The sequence below is a fragment of the Perca flavescens genome, chromosome 7 (genome assembly GCF_004354835.1).
Source record: "Perca flavescens isolate YP-PL-M2 chromosome 7, PFLA_1.0, whole genome shotgun sequence".
NCBI lineage: Eukaryota > Metazoa > Chordata > Actinopteri > Perciformes > Percidae > Perca > Perca flavescens.
The window spans coordinates 32,590,536-32,602,414 of NC_041337.1; the positions used below are offsets into that span (position 1 = coordinate 32,590,536).

General features: G+C 39.0%; 1 protein-coding gene across 7 annotated transcripts in view; it reads right to left on the bottom strand.

Annotated features, from left to right (window-relative positions):
- The window catches only part of myt1b (myelin transcription factor 1b), a 129,287-nt gene that overhangs the window by 116,891 nt on the left and 517 nt on the right, over positions 1-11,879 (bottom strand). For 5 of the 7 annotated variants that reach the window (XM_028582828.1, XM_028582833.1, XM_028582832.1 and 2 more), the window contains exons 2-4: positions 6,780-6,894; positions 6,455-6,527; positions 4,079-4,194 (exon numbers count right to left, since the gene is read on the bottom strand). In XM_028582828.1, coding sequence (XP_028438629.1) covers positions 4,079-4,190 — 112 coding nt within the window. In that variant the 5' untranslated portion in view covers positions 4,191-4,194; positions 6,455-6,527; positions 6,780-6,894. Of the gene's footprint in view, positions 1-4,078; positions 4,195-5,526; positions 5,670-6,454; positions 6,528-6,779; positions 6,895-11,760; positions 11,824-11,879 lie in introns of those variants that run through there. The other 2 variants (XM_028582830.1, XM_028582831.1) reach the window with 2 other exon arrangements.

The following is an 11,879-nucleotide window of genomic DNA, read 5'->3' on the forward strand; positions in this document are numbered from 1 at the left end:
AGTCCAGGTTAAAGAATGTAGCTTGTGGCCGGGTTAGCTCAGTTGGTAGAGCGGGCGCACATATGCAGAGGCTTACTCCTCGACGCAGCGGCCACGGGTTCGACTGCAGCCAATTGCTGCATGTCATTCCTCTTTCTCTCTCCCCTTTCATGTCTTTATCTGTTCTGTGGAGTTAAAGGCCTAAAATGCCCAAAAAAAGATCTTTGAAAAAAAAGAATGGAGCTTAGAATTTCCTCATGTTATGACACATATCACCACTGTCAGCTCAATATACTTTTTCAGCTAAACTAGGAAATAAGTATAGTAATACGTAAACATGCCCTGTCTTACATGTGAAACTAAATCTTTACCCAGAGATGAAATAACAGAGATTGCAAAGGTCTGTTGTCATACCTTATTGATCCCTGTAGTCAAATTGTCCCCCCCCCTCCCCCTAAACAGCTCAGCTACAGAACAGACCCTTTGGAGGATATCTCAGCACTGCAGGGTGTATGCTGGGAAACTTGTAACATTGGTTCTTTGGTTGACGAGGAACTAACAACACCACCCTGCTGCCCCAACAAGAGCCTCCCTGCTACATCGGCACAGTGTGTTAATGAATAACATAACTCCATCTGCACTGTATCCACAGAAATGGGATCACCGCCACACTACCAATTCCACATTATAGATCAGCGGTATCTCGGAGGAATAGGTGCATTGATTGGATATGAGATCTAATGTCTGACTGCTGCCTGCATCTGAACAGCTGCAATTTCTCTCTGATTAGACTTCAGATTGCAATTACTTTCTTTATCGACAACACATGTTAATGAGACTGCTTGTGCCAGAATCCCAATCTATACAAACTGCACTGTGAGCATTATATATGGTTTAATACGGATGTTAAGGTGTGGGGTATATATTCAATATTTTGTGTGTGTGTGTGTGTGTGTGTGTGTGTGTGTGTGTGGAGGGGGGTCTCCAGAAGGCCCGAGTTGATCAGAGTCAGGATCGACAGCTGTGCTACAAATCAGAGCCCATTTACTGGTGACAGAGTCATTAAAGCCTGCTCATCTCATAAAACACAATGCACATGGTCAAATACCATTCACTCCATTCACGCTCATAACTCCACTGGGCACACACACACAGTCACACACGCTAACACACACAGAGGCACATGCACACACACACTCACAGATGCACATACAAACACCCAATCTCTTGCAAAGCTAAACCGAGTGTGTCAATTGGAATGACTATAGGGGGCGGTTTCCTATGTGTGTGTGTGGGGGTGTGTGTGCGTGGGTGTTGTTTGGAAATCCATAATAAGTAGGGTGATAACGACACTGAGGTAAAGATGGATATTTGCTAAAAGCACAGCAGCAGTAAACACTGCCACACTTTGTCCAAGGGTTGTTTTACGATAAGTGCACACCACAAAACACTACAATATCCTCTCTTCTTTTTTTTCTTCTTCTTCTTTCTCTCTCAGTAGAGCACAAATACACAAAATATATGTAGATTCATGCAAATATACTGCATGGATAAAATAAATACACATAAACTGCTGATATTTCCTTTCATACACACACCTCTGCTACGTTTCTTCACAGCCATGCTATGATTTCTCCTGCCACTGCCAACAACCTCTCTCCTCTATATAATGGCCTTGCACAGACTTCATCAATTAAACACATCATAGTGTTGTACAATATATTATAAATGTATAATGTATTCGAAAAATCAAAATAAAATATAGATATAATTTAAAAAATATATATTTATACCATTGATGGATATAGAATAAATGAATGACTTGATATGTGATAGCTTCTACAAAGGCTATAATATAGAAATGTTACTCACACTAACGTAAGTAGACTTGAAAGTATGAAAAAGGTGTTGCACACTCTGGTTCCATATAGAGTCTAGAGAAATGCTTCCTCTTTTTTTTTTATATACTTTGATGACATTTCGGCCCTCAGGTCTTCTTCAAAATCAACAATCCGATCACATAACTGTTGATTTTGAAGAAGGCCTGAGGGCCAAAACGTCATCAAAATAAAATAGAGAAATGCATATGGGACCAAGAGTGTGTGACACTTTTTTCTTACTTTTAACTTCTACAAAGGCGACATCAAAGAGCCCTCTTGAAGACCAGCCCAGGCTTTTGTTTTTTCCATCACATTGGCACTGAGGACACGGAGTAGCACCTGGTGTTGAAGGAGAGGATGGGTCAGCCTTCCCCTTCACAGGGTTATACACTGCGTTAAAAAGGGCTATCTGAGGATTAATGTGCCATGGGCAGGCACTGGGGTGTAAAATCAGCCATGTGTGAGCCTGCTGCAACACCTGGGCTGAGGCGGTGCAGCCGTACGGTATGGAGAGACATTTGTGTCCGTAGTTGTGACAATCGCGTTTTTCATGATCCACAAACAAAAACAGAATTTAAAAATGTCTATATGGGAATACATTTTAGTATTCACAAATGTGTCTTCCTATCCACCAACAAACACAACCTGATTAAATGTTAGTATTCTACATATATACAGTAATTCCCAACTTCAGGCACATTAATCGAATAACATTTGCTTTTGTAATACTACCTGTGCATATAAATGTCTGAAAATATTGCATGCATTTATGTAAAGATTGTCAAATCAGTGTGCACAGATGATGTGACATGTGGGAATTGGGTCATATTTGTGTGGAGAAAATCTATATAAGTTTATGTGACTGACTAGCACTAGAATGTTCCCAGCGGCTACTGTGTTAGCAGTTAGCTCACCAACTAGCTTTCAAGTATGTCGGCAAGCTTCTAGTACAGGGGTCGGCATAATTTTTAATATGAAGTGCCATTTAAACATTTTCTTGTTAATCAGTGTGCCATATCAGCATTAAGCCTGCCATCATCTACCGAGCCCACTCAGGCTGTGTTATTTTTTTTCTTCGCGCCATATTCTGTGAAGAAGGCAACGGGTAATAGCCAATCAGAGTAATAGCCAATCAGGGGCAGAGTAGGGCGGGTCTTTCGCAGAATGCAGATAGGGAAAAAGTCAACCGAACTACTGTAAATACCGTCCTGCCAATGGCTATGAAAGAGGTCATTTGGCATCAAGATTGGAACATTTCCAAAAAACTCTCTTATGTGCCATTGTTTTTTTTGTGGATCATAAAACATGCTTTTGGCACTCCTAATGATTGAATCACTTTACAGGATGAGCCTGACCCACCATGAGTTAACTCTGGCTTTTAACACTGCCACGGTGTCCTGTTTTTGTCCAGTATGCTCTGAGACTACATTAGAGCCCGACCAATTTATCGGCGGGCCGATATTAGGCATTTTCCAAACTATCGGTATCAGCGTTTATAATGACGATAAATGAATATTTAAAAAATAAAATAAAAACGGACGAAACACCCTTCAACCATGTTATGAGTGTTGGCGTTGCATAGTTTGTCCACCAGATGGCGCTCTACAACTTCCCTGTTGCCAACACTCTTTGATTTTTGTTGTTGTTATTGTGTTTTTGTTCAAAGGACTTTAAGTTTCATATCTTAAGTTTGTATTTTTATACATTTTATTCATCAAAACTTTAATATATTTTGATGTTCCTCTGTTCTGTTGTGACAATAAAACAAACAAGTTTATTTTTAAACTGCGTTATGATAGTGAGGACTCATAAATAACTACAAATAACTAATCTGTTTATGTTTTGTTACGCATTTCTGGATATCTGGCCAATATATCGGAATATCGGATTTTTAAATAACCAAATATTTGTATCAATATCGGCCTTAAAAATCCATTATCGGTCGGGCTCTAGAACATTATCACTGCTGCACTCTCCAGAATTGGTGTTTTTCTGGAAGTACATTTACAGGCAGCATTCTGTTACCAGACAGCTCATTACGCTGCAGAACTATTTAGTGGGGAAATATAAATACAAGTGCTAGAGGAAACATGTCGGAATCATTGATGTAAACTAATCTGTCCATTGTGGTTCTACAGTAACACGGCGATGTATGAAGGTCAAAAGGGAAGAGGAGGGAAGAGCAAACACACGACAACACACACAGAGATGTGTCTTACCTTTTTCAGAGAATTCACCATCCCTCACAGCCTGGTGACGGTTGGAGCGTGGGAGCAAAGCTAGCGATGACCCATTGAGCTTGAGATGAAGAATCCGGCTATACATCACCATGTGCCTGAAGAGGAAACCAGAGAAAAAAAAACCTGTGTTTATTTTATCGTCCGTACAGTGTAGCAATTTTCGGTAACACTTTACTTGAAGGTATCTACAGTACATACTTGTGACATGACACATGAACACATGACACTGTCATGACCCATGAACCCTAACCCTAACATAATACACATGCCATTGGTTTATGCATTTTACTAACAGTGTGGTTTTATTCTATGATGTATTTTAAATTATTTATGGTTATTTATTGTGTGGCACTTTTTACCTTTTAAAGCACTTTTAAACACAGCACTTATTACTAATTGTTAATGGTATTTGTGTGTGTATATTTTTTAACCTCAAGGGCAAGTAATTCAGACAGTATTTTAGACCCTTTTTGAGGTTAAATAATATGTTTTTAATATTGGGATAGAATTTTTTTTTATTTTAATTATTTATTTTGTAATGTCTCTAGGAGAGAGACCGGGGCAGTTGGGGAGGTGACCTTTTATTTAAAGTTTTAATCTTCCGCTGTCCGTCCTGTTCAGTGGTTCTTTTAACCTGCATTTAATATCTGGTCTTCTTTTAAACAGCTTTTATATAACCGAACCCGGCTTTTTAAGAAGGTGTTTAAGTGGTTTATAATTACCAGTGGTCCCCTTGTGCCAGTGCCCCTTGTTCCGTTTTAACCCAAACCTAACCCTAACTCTAACTCTAACCATAACTTGTCATGACAAAAAACAAATGACACTTAATGACAGAAGCGTTATGTCATAAACGTTTATGACTTGTTTATAATGTTTATGACACGCTCATGACAGTGTCATGTCACTCTTATGTAGATACCTTCAAGTAAAGTGTAACCCAATTTTCTTGAAAAAATTAAATGACATTTTACTAGTTGTGTCAATACACTAACCCCATCAGGTTGGTGAAGAAAGAATGGTTTTCTTTTCCTATTAATCATCAATCAATCAATCAAAATGTATTTATATTGCACTTTTTCAAAACCAGCAGGTATCTAAAGTGCTTAACATCAGAAACACATGTCATACAATAGAAAGAATGAACATAGAAAACAGTAAAATCAGAAAAGGTTACACAGAAACTGCTATGTATTAAAGGCCAGACAGAACAGATACATTTTGAGTTTGGACCTAAAAAGAGCTACATCTGTGATAGTGCGAATATCAGGGGGTAATTTGTTCCAGAGTCTCGGGGCAGCAACTGCAAAAGCCTGATCACCCCAACGTTTATACCTTGACCTAGGCAAAGCGCTGTAAATCCTAAAGAGGGACTTAAAGTGTTTGCAAAAAAAAAAAAGTTTGCATAAGTGACATGAAAAAACACTTACCTCTTCTGACAAAAGCTTTGAATAAACTCCCACTTCAGAGTTCAAATCAGAATTCTCAAAAATGTTCTGAACTCTTTTTCAAATACGTTCAGCTATCACTCTCCAAACGTTCTCTAAACTTGAACATAACTGCCGAGCTGAACGCCCGCCATGATGACAGGACAACAGAGATAAAAAAAAAAAAAAAAAAAAGGTTCCTCTTTTCTTAAAGAATGCTGTCGGAGTGGTTCTGTTGAGACCTAAGCATTCAGGAAAAGAAAAAAGTCACAATGCTTTCCTTTCAGGGGTGGGAAGGAGAGCAATACAAGGGGGTCACACAAAGCAAAATATTCCTGGGGGCTTAAACTCCACTGAGCATGTGCCACGAGAAAGCACATTATCCTTAATGTATTCTGCTGGAACAGACACAGCATTTAAATGAACGTTTTAGGGTTCAAAGTTATAAATTCCAAATACATTAAACAGCTGAGTTTATTGTCCGAGAAGAGATGTCTCCCATTTAAAAGAAATGAAATAAGTAGCCATAGTGGTCTGGCAGGAAAAAAAGTTCAAAGTAAATGTAGCAAAATGTTGTGCCCCCGGCGACTCCAGCAGCCCCAAACACAGTTCCTCATTGTCCTGCCTTGTGACTCTATTAGTGTATCTCCTCTAAGCCTACTACTTTCACACCACTGTTTGCCACAATGAGCTGGCCACACCAAAAGCAACGCAGTGGCAAAAAGTCACAAGACCCAGTTCAAAATCTCTCCAAAAAAAAAAAAAAAAAAAAAAAGTCAAGTCAAGTTATAAATGGAAAATCCCAGAAAATGTGTGAATGGAGCTATTCTCGACTCATAACAGCATGAGATCCACAACATACATTTGTTCCCAGCCTGTAAACAAACACAGTAATAGGCCTGCAGCAAGTAACCCAGATATAAACTCTCACCTGGAATTTGTCAGTTGAAGTTCGTTGGGACGCCGGTCGAGGTGAAGACAGCTGGGGAACTACAGTGATTTCCCTAAACAAACAGACACAGGAGAGCACCTGCAATTCAAATACATGTTGGGATGTAAAACAAAACTCTGCCGTGTCTCCAAATCCTCCATTTGCCTGCATTTGAATAGGGCAAAGGCACTTTAAACATGTTCTCACTGGGTTCCTTGAGTGTAATAAACAAAGGTGCATCGACAAATGACAATTCAGTTGATTTCATTTCACTGGCTACACATTGACGCCTTCTGTTCTGTGTGCTGTCTGTTGTTGAACTCACTTTTCAAACATTTACAGTAAATAGGAGGTGGTTCAACGGGTTTCATTTTGACATTGTAGAGGAAAAAGCCTGCCCATGTCTGCCCTCGTGTGGACAGAGGCTCTAGATGCAGTATCTGAAAAAAAAAAAAAAAAAAAAAAGAGAAGTATTACTCAGCATCAGGGCCGAAATGCAGGGGAAGTATTTTGATTTGTGTGCCGGTTTGTTGTTTGCATATCTTTGTAGAACAGCTGTTAAAGAGCTCCAGGCAGTACTGCACTGGGTTACTATTTCAGACTTCTTAATTTCCCTATTTTTCTTTCAACTTAATTTAACTCAAAGATCTTCAACAGGGTGTCTGGCCGGGACCTCTAGGGCAGGGGTCTTCAACGTCTTTTAGGTCAGGGACCCCTTAGCTGAAAAAGAGACCGAGTAGGGACCACCTACCGCATATATTGTATACAAATGAGTTGCATATTGGGCCTAAACTGGGCAGAATGAATGAAAAGAAATGGATATTATTTATGCATCATGTTTTAATGTTAAACATACATCCGGGAGGCACAGCCACTCCTTAAGCTTAACTGTATGGCTACCATTGGTTTTCACAAAGAGGCCAATTTATCTTTGCTATTAACATGTTGCATTCATATTAATGTATATTTTCAGCCTTTTTTGAATTTTTGAAACAAGAAACTTTTAAAAATATATATTTTTTACAAAATTTGGCGGCCCCCTTGCACTAACTCTGAGGACCCCGTGTTGAAGATCTCTGCTCTAGGGCAGCGATTCCCAAAGTGTGGTGCGTGCACCCCTTGGGGTGCTTGAGGTGCCGGGGGTGCGTGAGAGGAAAAATGTAATGGTGATACAACTATACCAATACTTTTTAGTGGGATTTTTCATGAAATAAAAACCTAAAATTGAAAACTTTAACTTTATAAATTTTAAAATTAAAAACTTACATTTTAATAAATGTACCCAAAATGCACTTCAGTTCCTGCCAGTCTGCCTGTCTTTACATAACGTACAGTGTAGCATAACATTACTAGCTTTAACGTTACCTATGTAGGCCTACTAGCTGAAATTGTTTATTTACACAAATATGCACAACTAGCTACAATCTGTCAGGTGGGACATCTAAAGTTATAAGTCATGAAAGAGGAGCGAGAAAGAGAGAGACTGAGGAATTGGAGGCGAGAGAAACAGAGAGATGCGTTGGGCCGGAAGGACCGGGACCGGAGAGCACAGGCAAATCAAGAGGACATATGCTGCTCATCATCTTATCTACGTTGCCACCTGAACATAAAGCATGCTCTTGTAAGTCAAAAGCCCCCCTCCCCCCCTCTAATTTGGCCATAAAAAGAAAAGATCAATAAAAGATTGGGGGTGCATCAACCCGGTCAGTATGTAGAAGGGGGTGCAGTGCATTGCCTAAAACGTTTGGGAACCGCTGCTCTAGGGGGTCCTCAGTAGGCATGGGCCGGTATACGATTCTGACGGTATGATAACCTTCAGCAAAATATCATGGTTTCATGGTATTGCAATTACAGCTTTGAATTATTATTTTTTTTTATTTATGTCTGGGGGGTCTGGGTAAAAAAAAAAAAAATTCCATTGAACACAATGAATTTGGCACACTGGCAGGGAGACAGATTACTAAACTGCACTTTCTGTCCTTGACCACTCATAAAAAAACAAACAGCTTATACCTTAGGAACAGTATGACATAACATTTTAGTGGTTTTGGCTTAAAAAACTAATTAGCCTGGTGGACGTCTGGATTACTCCAGTTAATGTGATAGATGATTGTGACTTTATTTCTCTTTAGGAAAGCGTTTTGGTTTTTTATTCCACTTGCCCCCTTCAGTAAGTTCAGAGGTCAGCTAGACAAGAGTACAGGTTAGGTGTTAAAGAGACCTGTCCTATTCTGTAAGGTTAATATTTACCAAATAGACTATTGTATCTATCTGGTCAGAGTTTTGTTCTCTACGGTTTGTAACCCGATAAGAATATTATGTTGTCAACATTAACAGTGTGCAGGCGTTAGACCTAGCCTTTCTTCATTATTTAAGCCTAACCATAGAAATGCCTAACGTTACCTCAACTGTCCCTATTATTGCTTATGGGTCCGTGTACGTTCGTTTGAACCACAAAACAAAATAAGGAGAAACCAGCTGTTTTTCGTTTGTCGTTTCAAACCAAAAACAAAGAAACGGTAAAAAAAAGAGCCGTTCTCCGTTTTTGGTTTCTGAATCCAAAAACGAAAAACGACTAAACCAAATTCAAATAACGGTCCGATTTTGGTTTTTTGAAATTCCCTTTTTTTTTTTATTTCTCCGTTTGAATATCTATATTAAAAGAAAGACAGGTTGGCCACGTGACCCGGAAGTAATATTAAATAAAGCCTATAAAAATAAAATCCAAGTTTTTAGAACGGTCATAATATGCAGCACTAACGTTATACCACGTTAGAAGAAAAAAATCAATCAATAAATAGGCTTATATAACCTGGACCGAAAGAAATATGTTAGCAACAGTAGTTTATTACAGTGACTTAATATCGTGCCTATCCACGTACACATCACCAGTCACGTTTAATGAGCGAATGCAGTAATAACCTAAGAACTTATTGTGTGTGCAGAGTTACTGTTAGCACTATAGGGGAGAGCCGGGACAGTTTAAATACTTTTTAATTAAACGTAATTTACAAAGCGATCATATCATACTGAAAGCTAATATTTTATCACTAGCAACATACTCTCCTCTGTCAAATACAGTTGCATTTTCAGCTTTGAACAAAACCGTTCAGGAATTATTACAGCAGAAGTGGGGCGTGCGCAATGTTTCATTCGTCCCTCCTGGTCGGGACGATTGAAATAGCATAGGGGGACGAATGAAACATACAGTTAAGCCATATAAACTTCCCACAACTTCAATATTTTACTACATATCATGAATGGTCCTCCCAAACGGTGTTATTTAGATAGATTGTTGCTGGGCTATACGTCGGTGAGTTTTCCCGTTATCCTAGGCCGTTATCCTAGACTGATGGGCTGTCAAGGGCACTTTATTTGGATGTGCAGTGACCTAACCAACGTAAAAACCTAGTGAAACGACATTTTCCACAATAGAAACATGATATAAATGGGAAAACGTATACTGTTCTAGCTATAAAAATGGCAGAATTATCCACAGTGCGTGATATTTCAAAAAACGCGCGTCATAGCCTACAAGGTGACGGCAGAGTTGTTAAGATATTCACGAAGACTATAGCCCAGCAACAATCTATCTAAATAACACCTTTTGGGAGTACCATTCATAATATGTAGTAAAATATTGAAGTTGTGGGAAGTTTATATGGCTAAATTGTATGTTTCATTGGTCCCCCTATGCTATTTCAATCGTCCCGACCAGGAGGGACGAATGAAACATTACGCACGCCCCACTTCTGCTGTAATAATTCCTGAACGGTTTTGTTCAAAACTGAAAATGCAACTGTATTTGACAGAGGACAGGTGTAGGTTGCTAGTGGCAAAATATTTAGCTTTCAGTGCAATATGATCGCTTTGTAAATTACGTTTAATTGTGTTACCGGTGCGGGGCTCTCCGTGTCCCGCTGGAGCTCCGACTGCAGGTCGAGGTCGGCAGCGAAGCTTTCTGGCGATAATAGTAACGTTGCTCCGCCGGCCGATCCCCACTCATGACGGTCCGTCTGCGGCTGCAGGACCTGGAGCTCACCGCCAGTGTTTCAGTTTGACTGTTAAAAAGTGTTAAGATAATAAAAAGGTATTTATTTAGAAGCAGGCTGGTTGGTTAGTTGGCTAACGCTAGCTTGCTATTCCACTAAGCTTCCATGCTAGCTCTTAAGCCGGACAGAGTTGTCCCTCATCTGGCGATAGAAACCCTGCTTTCCCCCAAATGTATCGCAAGAAGTGTTGCAAAAGTCGAGGCGCAGATTTGCCACTTTGTGATGCGAGAGAGCACATATGTGAAGTTGCAGTGATTGGTTTTAATCTATGAGTTGTGGTTGTGATGGAAAATGAACCTGAGTAAAAAGAAATAAAGTACACGAGTAAATGTTGCATTACAAGTTTGCAGCTGTCATTGTGTTCATGCAAATATCAATCTACACATTTGTGAATATTTTTTCTGCGACTTCAAATTCAGATCACGTGTGTGATATATAAGTGCAAATTTAACATACTAGTTCAGATTTTTTGTTCTGCAAGTTCTCACATTGTATTCTACAAGCTCTCACCTTTTGCACCATATTTACCTTCCTACCCTGCTGGTAGAAAGGGGGAACAGTTTGGTCCATTACGGAAACCACATTAAATATTAATTTAATTATATAATATAGTGCTAACAGTAACAACTCTGCACACACAATAAGTTCTAGGTTAACTAAACCAACTGTATTGAACCAAACAATGCATGCGCTCATTAAACGTGACCGGTGATGTGTACTGGAAGGCACGATATTAAATCACTGTAATAAACTACTGTTGCTAACATATTTCTTTCGGTCCAGGTTATATAAGCCTATTTATTGATTGATTTTTTTTATTCTAACGTTACTCTGGTATTAGTGCTGCATATTATGACAGTTCTAAAAGCTTGGATTTTATTTTTTTAGTCATTATTTACTATTACTTTCGGGTCACGTGGCCAGCCTGTCTTTCTTTTAATGTATAAATTCAAACGGAGAAATAAAAAAAGGAATTTCAAAAAAACAAAATCGGACCGTTATTTGAATTTGGTTTAGTCGTTTTTCGTTTTTGGATTCAGAAACCAAAAACGGAGAACGGCTCTTTTTTTTTTTTTACCGTTTCTTTGTTTTTGGTTTGAAACGACAAACGAAAAACAGCTGGTTTCTCCTTATTTTGTTTTGTGGTTCAAACAAAAAAACAAACTATCAAAACGTACACGGACCCTTATGTTTTGAATTCCCTCACCTTTTGAAAGCACTTTGGGCTTACGGCTTGAAAAGTGCTCTACTCACAGCAACAAAAAGGTAGGTCTCCAGCTAACAATTCTTTTCAGAAACCAATAGCCTAGACATTTTTTCCAAAGCAGATATGTCATAGTAGGAAAAGCCATATATATCTTATATACTGTCTA